At 47.8% G+C, this 18,612-nt stretch overlaps 1 protein-coding gene across 3 annotated transcripts in view; it reads left to right on the forward strand.

Moving 5' to 3' along the window:
• Window positions 1-387: 387 nt before the first annotated feature.
• Window positions 388-18,612, forward strand: part of RASGEF1B (RasGEF domain family member 1B) — a 33,821-nt gene continuing 15,596 nt past the window's right edge. Inside the window, exons 1-8 of one of the 3 annotated variants that reach the window (XM_075544910.1) lie at window positions 388-399; window positions 2,342-2,527; window positions 4,301-4,423; window positions 5,039-5,176; window positions 14,988-15,200; window positions 15,894-15,968; window positions 17,420-17,515; window positions 17,634-17,736. In XM_075544910.1, coding sequence (XP_075401025.1) covers window positions 2,348-2,527; window positions 4,301-4,423; window positions 5,039-5,176; window positions 14,988-15,200; window positions 15,894-15,968; window positions 17,420-17,515; window positions 17,634-17,736 — 928 coding nt within the window. In that variant the 5' untranslated portion in view covers window positions 388-399; window positions 2,342-2,347. Of the gene's footprint in view, window positions 400-2,341; window positions 2,528-4,300; window positions 4,424-5,038; window positions 5,177-7,673; window positions 7,677-14,987; window positions 15,201-15,893; window positions 15,969-17,419; window positions 17,516-17,633; window positions 17,737-18,612 lie in introns of those variants that run through there. The other 2 variants (XM_075544908.1, XM_075544909.1) reach the window with 2 other exon arrangements.

The raw sequence follows: 18,612 nt of genomic DNA on the forward strand, positions 1-18,612 counted from the left end.
AGTGTATATGTATACGTGAATGGGACTCTGGAGAACTAGCCTGCCTGAAGAGGAAAGAAATGCACTTTGTACTTCTAGGTCTTATAAAATGTCTAACGTTAAGTGATTTATTTAACCTAACGTTCCTCTATGTGCAGTCTCACTAACCAATGAGGCCGGGGGCGGTGTGTGTGTGTGTGTGTGTGTTGTTGTTGTTGTTGCAGACATTGTGTTAATGTTTACGTTCCATAGCTCCTGCTTCTCTGGCTGTCAACCACTGTGTCCTGCCTAAGCAAGAGACACAGCGGAGATGAAGCCGGCCACGGCGGCGGCCAATCCCCCTTTAGAGTGAACCTCAGGCTCCGCTTCCCGTTTGTGGCTAGTCTGTCTTGGATCCTTTCCAGTTCTCCTTCAGCTCTGGTTTGTGGATGGGATCGCATGTAAAGAGCAGAAGATTTTTGTCTCATCCCCCCCCCACCCCCACCCCGCCCCAGCCCTCTGCATTTGCGTTTCCTGCTGCCGATTTCCTAAATGAAGCTATCCCTGCCACATCCGCCCCATAGCCAGTTTCCCAACCCTTGGCTGCCTCCCTCCCACCCAGGCATGAGTGCCCGGTGTAGTTTCTGCCCTCCCTCCTCCCCCATGCACCTGAACAGATGCTCTGGAGTGACTGTTGTGACTTCTTAGACCCAGCTCCATAGCCTGCCCCCGTTCTGATGCAAATATCTGTAGGCATCTTGAAAAGAAGGATTAGTCCAGGTTGTGTCCTCCTGCAGCCTCCACACGCCTTGTCCCAGTTGTTGCCACCCACATTGTTGGCCTTCTGAATCCAGTGGTCTGGGCAGCCTCTGAATGCCTCCTTTGTCCGGACAAGATGCCAGAAACCAAACGGGGAGTCGGTTCTCCAGGCCCTTTGCTCTGCCCTGGAATAACTTAATCGCCTCTGGCCTCCACTGAGCACCGTCTGACAGGGCTTTGTGAGGTGCTCAGGACACAGACGGGGAGCTGCAACTGATCTTGGGTCTGATTTGTTCCCCAAATCAGGTGCCTTCTGTGCCGGCATGTTCACTGAGAACTGGGGCTCTATCCACCCCTGCTCCACAGCCTTTCACACAAAGGCGTGAAAACCCACAGCATCTGATACTGTAGTGAAAGTTGGGGAGTCTGGATGATGCATTAAATCCGCTGACCCAGATACGCAAGCTACTTATAGACATTTGTATACACAGATAGGAATCTCTCTCACTAATGCACATACGCTCTATTTTAACTAGGTCATTGTTCTTGTTAGGTGCCGCCCCATTGGTTCCTCCCACAGGGACCCTGTACACAGCAGAACGAAACACTGCCCAGTCCTGTGCCAGCCCTGTGCCATCCTCACAATGGCTGCCCACGGATGCAGCCACGTGTGGAGAAATAGACTGGTAGGCTGTTCTCCAGAAAAGCAGTGGGTGGACTCGAACCTCCAGCCTTCCAGTTAATACTCATGACTCTTAACCTTGAGCACCACCCAGGGACGGTGGGCATGTCACTATCACAGTTTCTTCCCAACCCAGTCTGAAGACGTACACCTCTCTTGCCATAGCAAACTGCATGAACAACCGGACAGTGAGTCCTGAAGACTGGAGGAGATGTATTTGAATTATGACGTCAGTGAACAATACTGAACGCACAGATCTGACCCGAAGAAGCACATACCAGAATGCTCCCTGGCTGTGAACATGGCGTGACTTCATCTCATATAATTTGGGCATTTTATCAAGCGAGACCAAAACGGTTAGAAGATGATGATGGCAACACCTGCACAAATGCTTCATACAATGGATGTGTGGAATGTCTTAAGAGCTGTAAGAGCACCCCACTGGGAAAGGACTCCCTATGGTAAAGAGCCAATGAAAATGGTGAAGCCACAGGAGGAGATGGGTTGAAACTGGCTTTACCTGTGGGCTCAGCGGTTGTGAGGATGGCGTAGTGTTTGCGCAGGGTTGATGGAAGCCGAACTGGTGGAATGGCACCTAACTTTCACACCTTAGTACCAGCTTTGACTCAGGAAGAAAGCAATGCCAGGATTGCATAAGATTGATAACTAAATATGGTACCAGAAACTTAAATTTAAACCCAGATCATAGCCTTTGGTCTAAACATTTTATGGTGTTTAATTCAACAACGTTAGCACTCACAAACAGGCATACGTGTATTACATGTGGTTCTCTTAGGCCCCTAACATTGTGTTAGAACTTAAACTATTTTTTTTAGGATTCTCAAATTACTAAGGTTCAGTCCTTATTCAAAGAAAGCTAGTTTCTCCTTTTGCGTTGCATGTTGCTGACACGACGTTTTTGTCTCTTTTTTTTCCTTCTAGGAAAGCATGCCTCAGACGCCTCCCTTTTCAGCTATGTTTGACAGCAGTGGTTACAACCGAAACCTCTACCAGTCGGCCGCGGAGGACAGCTGCGGGGGGCTGTATTACCAGGACAACAACCTCCTCTCCGGATCTCTGGAAGCACTCATCCACCACTTAGTTCCAAATGTGGATTACTATCCCGATGTAGGTACCCGTGTCCCACAGACACTGCCCACTTGCATGCGGGTCGCCGGGCTTGTCTGGTAATAAGCCGTCCCGTGGGGATGCTGAGAGTTTCCAGATGGAGTGGCCCCGGTGGGGATCAGACGTGGTTGTCTGAATATCATGAGGCATTTCCAGGCAGGTAGCACCCTAGGAAAGCAGTCAGAGGGCCCCGAAAGGAAGCGCCTTGTATTTGTATTTGGGGAGCCCTGGTGGCCTAGTCGTTATGAGTTGGGCTGCTAGCGGTCAGGTCAGCCATTCAAAATCACTCGCCTCTCCACAGGAGAAAGACGGGACTGTCCACTCCAGGCTCAGAAACTCACAAGGGCAGTTCTACCCTGTCCTGTAGAGTTGCTCTGAGTCCACATCGACTCGATGACAATGAGTTTATCTATGAGTTTATGACTCCTTAGAGAGTGACATTAGCCAGGGAAGGTAGGCACATAGAAGAGAGAACAGGGCTCGTGTCAAGGCACGGCTCTGAAGTTCAAGCATAGGTAACATGTTCACACATGTCTTACTGTGCTAGCCCATATTTGTTTAGTTAGGATAACTATAGTTGGACGTCCTGCACTGAAGTGTATAAAGATGTTTCAGGATAGTTGTACTCGTTTCCTCAAACTTGACAATAATTCTGAGAGGTGAAAGGGGGCTGGAGGCGGGGGTGAGGGGTGAGACTCAGGTGTTGAGTTATTTGTACCTGGTCTCCCTCCCAGTGTGCGCACTCAAACATGGTTTTCTGTCTCTGGGCAAAGTGACTCTCTTGTTCCCTCCCTTGTGCTTCGGAGGCCCTTGTGGAGTTGAGCGCTGATAAATGTTTCAAGAAGAGATCCAGATAGTGCACTTGTACGTTTTCCTAAGCATAATAATGGCCTCCTTGGTGTGGTGCTCGCCCATAATTCTCCATGATGTTCCTGACGGGCTTACCTCTCCTTTGTGTGCGATTTGGTTCACAGCATTTTCGAATCTGTCGCCAAGCAGGACAACCTTGTAATCAAAATAAAAAGAGCCCCATTGTTCAGCCCTGTTAAATGTTTACGTGCTACTTAAGGCACCTAAGGAAAAATAAGTAAATAAAGCCCCGTGGAATTTCTCTTTTCATTGGGAGTCTGAAACTCGTCTAACCAATAAGCACTGCTTCATTACTGGCTTCTGGGTAGACAATGTGGTTAGAGAAAAGTATACAGTGTTTCATTATGCTTTATCACATGGCTGGACCACAGTCTGAGCCAGCAACCAGGTGACGGGAAAGCCTACAGTTGGAGCGTTCGAACACAAACACACTAGTGTGTTACTCTGGTCACACTGGGGGAGGGGTTTCCATTGATTTACCATCATCTCTGGACACAGAAGAAGACTGTATGGGTATCTACTTCAGTTACGATTTATCTCTTTGGGCTGAATTCTATTCGGCTTCACCAGAGTCAGTTATGTGTTTTGGTATCCGGGCTCCCCGAGGATGGACATGGAAAAGTGCGCCGCATAATTGCAGGTGCCAAACTTGCCTTGCACGTTGGTTATTTTTAGGGTGGCTGAAGGGAAAAGATAGAGCAGAGAGTAAAGGACGTCTCCATCTTGCGCTGTTGTTTTTTTAAGTGTACTTTTCCTTCCGACTAGTCCGCCTCACTTTGAAACTGCAGCCTCTTAACTTCACTCAAGTGAGTGTAAGAAAGAAAGAGACACAGGAGCTTAGGACGAGGGGGATCCACCTCAGCGCCATCTAACCGCGGTCACTCTTTTTCTCCTGCCACACAGAGAACGTACATATTCACCTTCCTGCTCAGCTCTCGGCTGTTTATGCATCCATCTGAGCTGATGGCCAAAGTTTGCCACCTATGTGTTGAGCACCAGAGACTAAGCGATCCTAGCAGTGATAAGGTAATGACACTTCTTGAACATCTCAGGGTGGTTAGATTTTCCCCTCTGTTAAGTTCAGTCACGCGTGGCTTAGTGTTTGCCATGTCCAGTCCTCTAAGCAACCCTCGTCTCGCTAAGCCATCCCTCTTCCAGCCTAGACGGTGCCAGTGGCTTGTGGCTGCTAGCGTAGAGGCTGGCCGTTTGAGTGCACCCAAGGGCCCTGGGAAAGAAAGGCCTGGCGAATTCCCACCAGAACGGCTACAGCCAAGGAAACCCTGTGGAGCAATTCTACTCTGTGACCAACTTCCACAGTGGGGGCTGATTCAACAGCGGCGATCCATGCAAAGGGAGTGGGGAATGTGCATGGGCTTCAAAAATGTCATGACAACTGGAATGAGAAGATAGTGAAATTGTCCCCCAAACCCGTTGGTCCCTCCTTGGATTATAAAGAGCCTGGTGTAAACTTTGATCCTGCCTCAGTTGGTGACACTAGGCATTGCCCTAGAAGTTTGAGCTGGGACCCCGTTATTCCCAAAGTGTGCGCTAGAAGTCTCTCGGTGGTGGCGTTGGTTATTGTTTCCTTGATGTAGAACATGTAACAGACAGCACTGAATTTGATTTGCTTTTTCTCCCTAGAGCCAGATAAGAAAAATTGCACCTAAAATCCTTCAACTCCTGACGGAATGGACGGAGACCTTTCCTTATGACTTTCGGGATGAACGAGTAATGAGAAACTTGAAAGATCTGGCTCACCGGATAACGAGTGGCGAGGAGGTCGGTAACCTGCGCTGAGCACACAGCACTTGAACTCCCAGGCCAAGCCTTGGCGGGAAATGAGGCTGGGTTTTGCATCAGCTTCTCCACTGCTTACTTGCTGTTTTGCCTTCTGGCGAGTCGTCTATGTAAAATATTGGTCTGTCTGGCATGTCACATGGGGATGATTCTATCTTCCTACTTCAAAGGGTTATGATCTCAAGTTGTAAGTGATTAATTTAGGGTATGTTCATGTCAATTCCTGCCCAAGAGTCCTGTTGTAAGCGTGTTTTAATTTTACTCTCCTTACATCTTTCTTTCTTAATAAGGTGTGGATGCAGATAGTTCATTCGTCACCTCGTGCACGGTGCAGTGGGGGCTTGCATGCTACTGTGTTGCTGCACTAGTGTTGGGAATACTAGCAGGGCTGCCCAGGGGGGACAGGTCTCATGGCACTGACTCAGTAGGACTTAACAGCAGCGCATTTAGATAACATACATGAAATAGAAAACATATTTGTGTGTTAATAGATAATAAATCACATATTCTAAACTCACTGCCCTCGAGTCTGTTCTGACTCATGGCGGCCCTATAAGACAGAGTAGAACTGCCCCTATGGGTTTTTAAGACTGAAACTCCTTGTGGGAGTAGAAAGCCTCATCTTTCTCCCGTGGAGCTGCTGGTGGTTTGGAACTGTTGACTCATGGTTAGCAATCCGACATGTAACCTCTATGCCACCAGAGCTCCTTAAATCATATAGTAGTAAGTCATAAATATAAATAGTCATAGATTCTCGAGTTTAATCCAAGGCCAAACAAATATCCTGATCTGGAGAGCCAACAGGGCTTCCGTGATTGGCGTGTGAATTCTAAATAATGGACAGACACAGTTGGATAGATGATGGGACCTTGAAAAGTTTGTGGGAAAATGAAATGAAAAGGCAATGAGTTTTTGCATAAGTTTTTGCATTTGTCTATCAGAAAAAATAAAATTTTCTTTGGGGGATTGAATTCAATCGAATTTAAAAACTGTCTTATAAGGGACATTGCCCATCGACCATAGAATAAGGTCATAGAAAATGCTCCTTAGAGTGTTTACAAGAAACTCCCCTTGATAAAAGCTGAGGCCAGAAGATGAAGGCATCATTTGGCAAAGGTGATTCCTCTGGGGAGGAGAAGACAAAGAGAAAATGACCCCAGCCCGGAAGTTGATTCCTGGCTAGCACTGAGAATATCTTGCGATGGAAAACAAGTCTCTGAGATAATCTGCCATAAATATCCCTTCCCTTAACTGAGCCTTTGATAAGAGCTAACTAGCTGTAACAAATTCAAGGTTGTCTTCTTTGAAGCAGGCCTGGAGGGCTGGCACGCAGTGTTGAGGCTTGTTGGGCAAGTATGTCTTTGTAGTTTCTGTGCTGCTACTGAGTGCCTCGGCGCAGGCTACTTCAGCACAGATGCAACGTTATTACATTAAAAAAGCAGATGAAGCATTTGGCAGTGGCAGTGATGTCGTTTCATTGGTCTTAGAAATGCGTTTTCTCAATTGGAATAATCTTCGTTTAAGAGCTCATCCTTGCAGGGGTGTGTCCTCAAGATCATGTAACTAAACGCCTTCTCTATTTGTTTTGCATCTTGTGAATGCATCTTAATGCCATTTCCACCTGCCATGAAGAAAGAGAGAGACAGAGAAGGGGAAACAACCAGGCCAAAATCATACCTAAAATTAGTGGTCAAAAAATTCCCAGTTGGCTTAGCTGCATGATGTCTTAGCTCATGAAATGGAATGAACCCTCTTATTCCTCTCTTACACATGATATTTAACCCTGGTGTCCAGGGCAGCCACTATTTCTACAAGGCTAAATGAGCGGGTTCCTGAGTCATTTTGCAAGTTAGGACTGTTATAATCATCGTGCGTGTTTGCCAACTGCAGATTCCAGCCTGGCGTAAGGGGCCAGGTTTTTCACAAAGGAGCTGGAAGGGCAGCAACAAAGAAGGAGTGGCACGGTGGCTGTCACAACGGGCTCCAACCTAAGAACAACTGTGAGGCTAATACAGGACCGGGAAGTGTTTTGTCCTGTTGAAGATAGGGTCGCGGTGACTCACAGCCGACTCAAAGGCACCTCACAACAACACTTGAAATGGTTGCACATCCAACAGTTCTTTGTAGTGGAGTGACTCTGCCTATGGCTCCTCTGCGTATGCCTTGAAGATTCCTGCGGTGTTCAATATTTTGTCCCAGAAATACTTCAGTATTGCAACTCCAGGCCTGAGTTTCTGATTCACTTCAACTGAAGAAGGATACTGGGCTTGCTCTTCCCCTGTTATTTTCTAACTCTAGATCCCTGTACATTTCATTGTAAACCTCTACTGTGCCCTCTTGAGCTGCCCGTCGAAAGCTTCTGCCCAGCTCTTTCACAGACTTCCTCCTTTAAGAACTTTCCTCTTTTTCGCCGCCCCTCTATTTTACCATGCATGATGTCCTTCTCCAGGGACTGTTTCCCCCCCCTCCCCCCTGACAGCAGGTCTCTGCTGACAACGTGCCCAAAGGTGACAGGCAGTAAAAACACGATGATGCTGAAAGAAGCTGCACTGAAGCCACAGATGAAAATCAAGACTCCAGGATTTGAGAGAACCAACTGAGATGTTTCCACAGACAAATGCCGTGCTAGAGGAACTCAGTCATTTATGCAAAGGAATTTGAAAGAGCGCCTCCTGGCCAACCGGAGGAGTCATGATTATGGCCATTGCAGACAGAGGATCCAACACACTGAGGAAATGATCGATTAGTATCACATGTAAATAGAATTTTACCAGAGGTAATTCAAAGGTGGTTCCAGTGGGGCATCAGCAGGTACTCCCAGAAATTCAAACTGGATTCAGAAGAGGACGTGGAATGAGGAATACCATTGATGTCAGATGTCACTTGGCTGAAAGCAGAGAATACCAGAACACAATTTTCCCTTTTTTTAACGGATTGTGGAAAAGAATTTGACTCTGCGAACTGTCACAAATTATATGTAATACTGTGACAGGTGGGAATTTCAGAAAACTTAATTGTGCTCGGGCAAAACTTTTACATTGGTCAAGCGGCCGTTCCAGTAGAACACGGGGTTACTGCATGGTTTCCCATTTGCAAAGGTAGTGCCCTTTCATCAGCGTATTCACCCTTTAAGCCGGTCAAATGATTTGGGAAACTGGGCCGTGTGCAGAAGACCCTGGCTTCAGGATTAGAGGAAAACCACCAACAGCCTGTGAGATGCAGGTGACACCACCTCACTTGATGAAAGGACTTGAACTACGTACTTACTGCTGAAGAGCAAATGGCAGAGACCCCAGCCCTCAGTAGGGGTTACGCGAGATGTCCCTGTGCGGACGAAAGTTGTGATTGCTGACTCGCAGGGCCCTGGAGTTCTGACTCGCAGGGCCCTGGAGCATACCAGAAGAGCACAGTGCTCCCACGCCTGCACCATCCTGCTGTGCTTCTGTGCTGGGGCCAGAGTGGCAGCCTTGTGTTGATCCATCTCTTGAGGGTCTTCTCTGTGTCACGGACCCTCGATCAAACAGGATTTCTCTCTCCTTGATTTCCACATTTCTGTAAATCCTAGAGGGATGTGCCTTCTGTGTCCGTCCCATTGAGTTTTACAATTGGGCAGTAAATGCGTTGCCTTGTTTCTTAGCTCAGCGGGCTTCTTCTCTATGACATGATTAAGTGTGTCTCCTCCAGGAAGCTTTCCCTGACGATGCAAAGTCGAGCTCGCCTGCCCCCATGCTGGCTTTCACCACTGGGACACAGCTTCTTTCGTAGTGCCCTGCACTTAGTAATGAGGAGCTTATTGATGGTTTCCTCCCCCCACCACACTCCTGGCCGTGTGGCTGTGCTTTCCTGGCTCTCCATTGATTTCCTAACTTGGCACACCATAGACACCCAGCAGTATTTGAATGGATGAATGAATGAATGAATGAATAAACAATAGGATGAACACAGGAACAAACCGATGAATCACTCATTAGAACCGGAAAAACGGTATTTCCCTCCCCTGGCAGGAGTGTGGGCTTGAGGTAGGATTTGTTGCTTCTTGTTGGGGACTTTGGGGATTTGTTTTTGGCACTGCGTGAATCCAGGTGCACCCTGTATATAATTTAGTCAGGTTCCTCTGAATTCGCTATTCCTGTTCCACATAATTTGGCTTAATGTGTCCCCCCCTGCCCTCCCGGGGATTGCCTAAAATGAAGTGGTTTCTGAGGACTTGCCTGCAAGAAACATAACATGAAACTCATGATGGAATGACATGACAAATGACCACAGTGGGTGGAATGCACTTTTCTCTTCCTCACGGGGCTGCTCTTTGTAAGAAGAACATCTACCTTTATTTGCCAGGTAATTACTGTCACTGGCATTTGAAGTTAGAAAAAGAATAAGTGCATATTTAGCAATGAATGACTCGGTGAGGAAGCATGCTTAACTACATGAAGCGTGGTTGCTAATGAAATCAGATGTCAGCAAGACACTTAAAGAGGCCACACCCGTTCTCTTTTTCTCTCTCTAACACATACATCACTGCCGCCACCACCACCACCATCACTGCCGTCACCACCTCCACCACCACCACCATCACCACCTCCACCACCATCACCACCTCCACCACCATCACCACCTCCTCCACCATCACCACCTCCTCCACCACCGCCACCACCTCGTTCTTGGCTATCATTTGAATAGCTTGAGCCCTTGTAAGGCAATCGTGACTTACTGGCTGCTCACTGCAGTCTGCAGTTGGAAAGCACCAGCTGCTCCCAGGAGGAAGATGAGACTTTCTCCTCCCATAAAGAGTTCCAGTCTTGGAAACTCCCAGGGACAGTTCTATGCTGTCTTAGCGGGTGGCCGTGAGTGGGAATTAACTTGACAGCAGTGAGTTCCATTTGGTTTGCTCCCCGTTGGGCACATTTCCCCTAAGTTTGCTGCTGTTGTTGCTCACTCGCAACTTCCTGGGAGCTGATTGCTTGAGTGCATTCCCTCTGTCTCCTCCCTGAGAAAAGCAAGGTGCCCAGGGAGAAACAGTCCCTGGAGGGTGCAAACAGGAAGTGCTTGACTACCAGCTGCAGAGTTGACAGTTCGGATCCACCCAGAGGGACCTTGGAAGACAGATCTGGGTTCTGCTTCCAAAAGGTCCCAGCAGCTGTCCGCTGCACGCTTGGTTTCTCCGTGAGCCGGAATCTACCTGGCAGCAGCAACAGCACAGAGCAGAATAAAAGCCTTTGACCCCCTGTGCTCCATGTTCTGTACAGAGAACATTAGTCTCCCCACTTTGCGGCTCATTAGAATCACCTGGACAGTATTTACATAAATGGGGACTTCAGAAAGTTGGAGGGTGGCGGATTCTATCTTTTAATTCAGTTTTCCATGAATGTATTATTAAAACCCCCTCCTGTACCCCAGACCAGTGATACCAGAATGGGGAGTGGGGAAGCCTGCTGCCTGTCCTCAGTTATCTGTCTTACTCATCGCTTCTCTGCGACTACCCTCAGGTAGCTGTGAAAAGCTTGTTTGTTTTTTGCCAAGCCTGGATCCTACATCTAGCTTGTCATCTGACCTCTGGCTTGGGTCAGTGGTCTGTCATGTTACCTGTCGATCCTGGGAGTCATCAGCAGCCCATCAATCTACCTTACCCACAGTGCAATCATGCACACCTGTGGCCAGAAGCCTGCCATCTGACCTGCCAATCTTGGGTCCCTCAGCCCTGTAGCCTTGAGGAGAAGCCTTTAACCTGACATCTGATCCATTGACTTGGAACTTGTTTACATCTGCCAGGCCATTTCCTTGACGTAAATCTCTCTCTCTCTCCCCCTGACGTAAAGGAGACACTTCACTGGTTTTGCTTCTCTGGAGTACCGTAAGACAAGTAACAGGCGACCAGACATCATTTCAGTTTCTCAGGCTGCTCTCTTGCCCATAGGGAACTAATCCTATCACTTAGTCTCAGATCACCTATCTCTATGGCACTTGATACACTGACTACCCAGACCCCTTTACTTGGGCAAATACCCCACTTCAAAACCTTTTAAAATATTCAGAGGAAAATTAAGTGACACAGCGTTTTCATGCATACTAAAAAAAGGGTTAGACATATTCGCCCCATTTTCGCTCTTTAAAACATTAAGATATACCCATTCCATTGAATAAGATATCTTCCTTCTCGTCAAGCAAAAAATGTTCTTACCTCATCCATTACCCTAGACTTCATCAGTGATTCCAAGTACCTTATCATCCTGACTCCTTCGTGCACCCTTCCTCTCTTCCTGGGATCCCAAGGAAAATACATTGGCCAGGAATGTCTACTTCTTGTCCGTACAAAAAGTGTTCTCTCTGTTTGCCTGTCACACACCCCACTCCAAGGATTATTTTGTTGGAAATAATCAAATGAAATTCTTAGATAGAAAATTCAGAAATGTTCTCTGTAAAACTTACTCTAGAATATAATTCCTGTTTTGGAAATGGTGAAGGCAACACATGTACAAATGTGGTTGATACAATTGATGTGTGGATTGTTAGAAGAGCCCCAATAAGATGATTTTTTTCAAATAAAATAAAATAATAGGAGAATCCCCTAATCCATGCCACACGATGGTGGTTCGTCAGGTTTTAAAATAACAGAGGCAAGTTGCTTTTGTAGGCAGACTTTAGTAACGGTGAACTTCACTTTGATGAAATGCACTTTCTGTTCTGGATGGCACTTGCTATAAGCAAACCACCTCCGTGAAAGCCTTCATGTTGAGTATACTGGAAAGATTTGCATAGTTTTAATAACACGGATCTGACTCAAGTAGACATTTATTGGAGATAAGGGGTTGGTTATAACTCAAAGTGTGGAAAATAAAAGAGGTGGAGGAATAAGAGTGAGGGATTTTTAAGTAGTCCTTAACTCAATTATGAACAACTCGACATTCCAAAGACACATTTTCCTTGAGTGAGTGATAGGCGTATAATCAAACAGACAGCAGCTTCTAAACAGATGGCTTTAGTGGTATGTGGAGGGTAATGGTTTTGAAAACCCAACTTCTATGAAGGTCCGAGGCATTCGCAAACCCGCTGCCATTGGGTTGAGTCTGACCCAGCACAGGTGATTCCCGCTGGGAACAAATAGCTTCATCTTTCTCTTGGAGTCGTTGGTAGGTTTGGATGGCAGACATTGAGTTAGCTGGCCAACGTTTACCCGACAGAGGGCAATAGGGAGACGTCTTCCAACGGGCCGGTTTAAAGTACTCAGTGGAGTATCCAAACAAGTGGAGAAGAAAAGAAGGCTCAGTATGTTGTTTTGTTTGTTCATTCCTGAAAATTGACTCTGGGGAGAATTAACCATTGCTAGATGTTGCTGTCAGCTTGCTTGGCTTCAGTATGCAAATGCTGGTTCATTTGGTATTCCATAACATTTGGTAATGTGGTCAGGTAAACTAATGCGCCCCTGTTAAATGTATATGTCTATGCTTTTGTGTACTTTTTATTCCTGGTAAGGTGTTACTTGATTTCCAGATGACTGATCTCAGACAAGTAGGTTGCCATGCTTTCGAACACCGGATTAAGGTGTGGAGCGCACACATCAGCCTTTCTGCGTTCACTGACCACCACCTGGCCGTGGCTTTGCTGTTCTCCGGGGACTGCGTGTTGCTACCATGCTGCAAGTTATGCCACTGCTGTTCTTTATACCAGCAGCGTCACCCTTGATGGACAGGTTTCAGCAGATCTCAGACCAAAATAGACTAGAAAGCCAAAGGTCTACATTATGGCTCATAACAGAATATCGCCCACTATGGTGCCGGATGATGAGCCCTTGGTAGGGTTGGAAAGCGTTCAAAACACTCGGTGGCTGAAACGGAGGCTCCTGACATACCACGGACAGGGAAGGTGGCGCAGGACCCGGGAGCATTTCGCTGTTGTACATGGGGTTACCGTGGGTCACAGTCAACTTCAGCATGACTAACAACAACAAACTCACTGTGTCTGCCATCCTGTGGTGCTATTAACCTCAGGACCGCATTATCAGGAGCAATCCGCCTGACTCAGCCTGTTTGCCTCTGTCTGTGAGCATTGCCACCGGCCCAAAAGGAACCTTTCTGGTTTGCTTGTCACTGTCTGGCTCGAACTCGCTCACTGCCACCCAGCCGATTCCAACTCACAGAGGGCCTGTAGGACCAACTAGAACTGCCTCCTGGGCTTGCCAAGACTAACGTTGCATGGGAATAGAAAGCCTCATCCTTTTCCCCGTGGAGCGGCTGGTCGGTTTGTAACTGCTGACCTTGTGATTTTGCAGCCCAATGCCTAACCCACTATACCACCAAGCCTCCTTCAATGTCTGGGCTTGTTAGGGAAAAACATAGCCCCATAACCTAGATCATGGTACCATAGCTTTGCAAAGGGGCCTGTGGTCTTAGAGTCCACTGTGGACTGCCGAATGAAAGGTCAGTAATTTGAAGCTCCCAGCTGCTGGCTAGGAGGAAGATGAGCTGCCTGCGCCAGAGTCACCCAGCCGGGAAGATCAGCAGGAGAAGTTCTGCTCCGTGCTGTAGAGCAGAGAGTTGTTTGAATGGAGCCTCGGAATTCACTGGCGGGGAAGCCATTTCTTTGACTTTAGAGGCGTTGTTAAAGGTAAATGGCTAGTGCTTACCCAGAGTATCTACGGTGCTTTTCCAAAGTCGTCTGTCTGAAGTGGTGTGATGAGAGCCCGGTAAAGTAGCAAGCCCAGTGGCAGGTGTGATGAGAGCCCGGTAAAGTAGCAAGCCCAGTGGCAGGTGTGATGAGAGCCCGGTAAAGTAGCAAGCCCAGTGGCAGGTGTGATGAGAGCCCGGTAAAGTAGCAAGGCCAGTGGCAGGTGTGATGAGAGCCCGGTAAAGTAGCAAGCCCAGTGGCAGGTGTGATGAGAGCCCGGTAAAGTAGCAAGCCCAGTGGCAGGTGTGATGAGAGCCCGGTAAAGTAGCAAGCCCAGTGGTAGCTGCTCATAGCATTACTCAGACGAATGCCAAGTGGGGAGAGTTTGAGCGTGAACATTCACATTGACTCATGACCTCACAAGAAGTGGGGATGAGCCAAATAGACATCAGATGACAAACTGTCGCTCTCTCTTTATGGCAATGCATGGACTTCCTGAGTGTGCAAGTCAGGAAGGTGGCTGGGTCGTGGGGCTAGGAAGTAAAGGTGGTCTGACCCAGCCATGTCCTTGGACTAGTGGGATTGGGATTTATAGGAATGGTCAAGAAGATTACCTTAAAAACATTTGGGGAAACAGACAAACATTTGGAAAAGAATGTTCTGACATGATTTGAATGCATCTTACCTCACTAAAAATAAACTGATATATTTATAAATTGGCCTAGAGAAAATTTAGTTATACATAATTCTCATTATACTTGATTTCTTCGGGCCAAAACCCAAACCAAACTCACTGCCATCGAACCAACTCTGACTCATCATGGTCCTATTGGACACAGTAGAAATCTTCTTTTGGGCTTCCAAGACTAAATCTTTATGGCAGCAGACAGCCTCCTCTTTCTCCCTAAGAGTGGCTGGTGGGTTCAAACCATTGACCTGGGGGTTAGCAGCTCACGGTAGCCCACTACTCCACTCCTGGCTAGTGAATCTAACCCATCCTTATAATGTGTTCACGGTCAAACCTGAGCCAAGGCATCTCCTTTAAACCACCCGTGCTGGGTTTGAATCCTGTTCTAACTGCTGTGGACCATGGCAGTTCTCTTATATCAGGGCACAAGAGTTGGGACCACAAAGCGATAAACACTGACACGCAGCCGCGTTAGACTCTCATCCTGTGTTTCTGCCCTGGCAGGCGTATCGGAAGAATGTGCAACAGATGATCCAGTGTCTGCTCCGCAAGCTTGCTGCCCTCAGCCAGTACGAGGAAGTCCTGGCAAAGATCAGCGCCACAGCCACGGACCGACTCACGGTTCTGAAGACCAAGCCGCAGGCCATTCAACGGGACATCATTACCATCTGCAGTGACCCTTACACTTTGGCCCAGCAGCTGACTCATATAGAACTGGTAAGGCGGGTATCATGCTGGCCCTCTACCACTCCCGATCCAGTCTGCTTCGGCAACCAGACAGTGTGGTTGTCAGCAATCATGGCCAGGGTCAAGGTGAGAGTGATCCAAACGGGAAGTAATGTACTTGGCAGGTGGAACGTGTCTTTAGATACGTGAGTATAAGACTTCTGGAAGCTCTGTGAAGACACTGTAAAACAAATGTTCAGCAAGACTACAGACAAGACCCGAAGAGCGAAGAGCATGTGTTGCCTTTCCTCTCCTCGTCTCACCCCTCCTATTACTCCCTCAGCCATTTCCTGTCGAGTCCATATCTCAGGGGGTCAGGGCCAAAGTGCGTTCCAGAGATCTCAGGGGCTGGGGGCTAGTTTTGTCAGTAGCGTCTCGGGCCTTTCTGTAGAGGGGCCTCTGGGTGGATTTGAACCTCAGACCCTATGGTTAACAGCCGACGTTGTTATCTGCACCACTCAGGAACTCCTGTTATTCCCTCATTCATGCATTATTTCAGTACCTCGTGCAGCACTGATCAAAGCAGAAAAGTTCCCCGTCCATCATTTTCCAAGGTGATGAAAATATTGGGGTTAAGGATTAATTTTATAAGCCTTTTATAAGGATGCTAGCAGTCAATAGAGGAATTTGTCTGTTCTGTTCCCAATTTCTCTTAATCCTGTTGACCTCTGGTTCGGGTTTCAGGAGAGGCTTAATTATATTGGGCCAGAAGAATTCGTTCAAGCGTTTGTACAGAAGGACCCGTTGGACAACGACAAGGTAACGTCTATCAGTCTATTTTCAGGTGACCCCAGAACCACAAATGGAAATCCCTGAGAGTCAGCGCTATTCGGTTCCAGGTTTAAAATGTCTGATTCACCGTCATTTCGTCTCTTGAGGAAGGTTCCCAAGTAGCTTTACAATATTCTTACCCCATAGCCAGCATTGCCCCTCTCCTCGTCCCTCACAGAATGTCTTCCACAGCAACTAGAGGCAGGCATTTGTGGAGATAAAAGCATACTGGCTTTAGCAGATTAAGTCAGCAAGAAAGAGACTGCCCTGCACGTGATTCAACACGAGCAGGGCAGTGAGACTGGACGCACATCCAGCTTGCTAAGCAAGGGGCTTTACTGCTGGCCTCTTGTTTGAAAGGGACTTAATACCGGGCTTGGAATTAATGCCAACTTATATGCACAAGAACTCTTCCCAGCTACTTCTAGAAGCATGCTGCATCGGCAGGCAGGTTACATCACCTCCTGGTGAAAGGTCCCTTCTGCGAGTACGGGCAACAGCTGCCTTCCTGCCTTCCAGCGCTTTCCCCAAATACAGGAAGCGAAGAAAATATTTTGCAATAGGAGACCAGTGGAGAAAGGAAGGAGGGAAAGAGGGGGTGTCGTGAACCCATCGAAGCCCGGCCTTCCACTTCTTGCTAAGGTCCCGTCTTTGTGCTATCAACAGCCGATCACCCACTGGATAAAGTCCATGATGTAGCCATTCATTGCTCTCCCGCGGCGCCTCACGCGCTGCTGGGGAAATTCCATCCAGAGGTCCCAGCAGCTTCTTGGTGCCCTCTCAGTTTCCTGCTGTGATGTCCTAGGACGACATTTAGCCCCTCCACACTTAGGCCTCCATGCAATGATGACCAGCAGCTGGTGTTCTTCCATTTATGAGTCAAGACAGTTTTTACAAGCTGCCAGAAATCCTTCAGTCCTGACAAAATAATAGTTTATAAATTATCAAAGGTTCATGAGGGAGGGGGGTGCGGAGAGGGAGGGGTAAAAATGAGGAGCTGATGCCACGGGCTTAGGTGGAAAGCAAATGTTTTGAGAATGATGAGGGCAATGAATGTACAAATGTGCTTTACACAATTGATGTATGTATGGATTGTGATAAGCATTGTATGAGCCCCTAATAAAATGATTTAAAAAATGGAAGAAGAAATCCTAAAGCCCAGTTGCCTGTGAATTGCGTTTCTGAGGACAGCGCGTCAGTTCGCTTCCTGAGCAGGCAGGGCACCTGTACAATGATACCCAAGTGCGTGTCTCGCCCTCAGGGGTTCCCCCACTACAGGAGGAGGACCTGCGACTTCTGTGAGGACTCGAGACAGTCAGGAAAGGGGGTCCGAGGGAGCTTTTCTAATCCACAGACTGAGAATAAGGCCTGTATGTGACAGAACTAGAGCCTGATAGATGCTATTTCTTCAACTCATCTTCCCCGTGTTGTATTTGTAGACTTGCTACAGTGACCGGAAGAAAACACGGAATCTAGAAGCCTATGTGGAGTGGTTTAACCGCCTCAGCTACTTGGTTGCTACGGAAATCTGCATGGTGAGACGATGACTTTTCTCAGTGTCCCTGTGGCAGTGTTGTCCCATACTGATTATGTCGCTGCTGGGCCAACAGGTCAGATAACTGCCCTCTTTTTTCCGTCTCTTTCCCTGGGCAGCCGGTAAAGAAGAAGCACCGGGCAAGAATGATTGAGTATTTCATCGACGTCGCGCGGGAGTGTTTCAACATCGGCAACTTTAACTCCCTGATGGCCATCATCTGTGAGTGTTTTCCAGAAATTGCGTAGCTGTTGCTTTCATGGAGGCTGTGCCATGGCACCAGTGTGAATTTGAAAAGTGGTAGGGTTTGGGTAATGAAAATTGTGCCACTGAATCCCGAGTTTTATGGGAACGTTGTTCTTGTTAGGGTGCTGTCCAGTCAGTTCTGACTCCGTGATCCCACGCACACAGAACCAACACCCCCCCCCCCCGCGGTTGTGTGCCAGGCCGACATTGTTGCCTATATTTGAGCCCACTGCCGCATGCAGGCCTGTCGGTACAGCTCATTCGGGGTCTCGCCTTCTCACTGACCTTCACTGTACCAAGAGAAAGCCCTTCCTAGGGACAGTCCGTTTCTGATAGCATGCCCCAAATCCACGAGCCTCACCATTCTCGCTTCTCAGGAAATTCCTGGCTGTACTTCTTCGGAGAAAGATGTGTTTGTTCTTCGGTTGGTCCCCAGTGTAGTCCATATGATTCACCAGCACCAAGTTCATCGGGAATGCTTTAAATAGCCAAACAGGAGAAGAATGTCCAGTCTCCCTGCCTTTGCCAGGGTGCAAGAATGCCTGGAATAGTTTTAGTCCATTTGGTTTCTGGTGGATATTTATAAAAGCTTCTAAGTGAGTCAGTTTTCAAAATAAGCAGTTTCTAAAAAGTGGGTGGGTTCTGTGCCAAGCACCATCGAGATCGATGATCTGAGACTGGACGATAGGATGGCGTCACTGTGGACAAGAGCGCGGCCGGGGCAGTGGAAACGTTCTCCGGCTCCCGGTGCTCCTTGGTTGTGCGCACCTGCGGACAGGATTACACTGAGGACAAATGTCTGCACCAGAGCGTGCTGACTGCCGTGGCCATGGTTTCCCATTCACTTTATTA

Source organism: Tenrec ecaudatus, chromosome 3 (genome assembly GCF_050624435.1).
Source record: "Tenrec ecaudatus isolate mTenEca1 chromosome 3, mTenEca1.hap1, whole genome shotgun sequence".
Taxonomy (NCBI): Eukaryota; Metazoa; Chordata; class Mammalia; order Afrosoricida; family Tenrecidae; genus Tenrec; species Tenrec ecaudatus.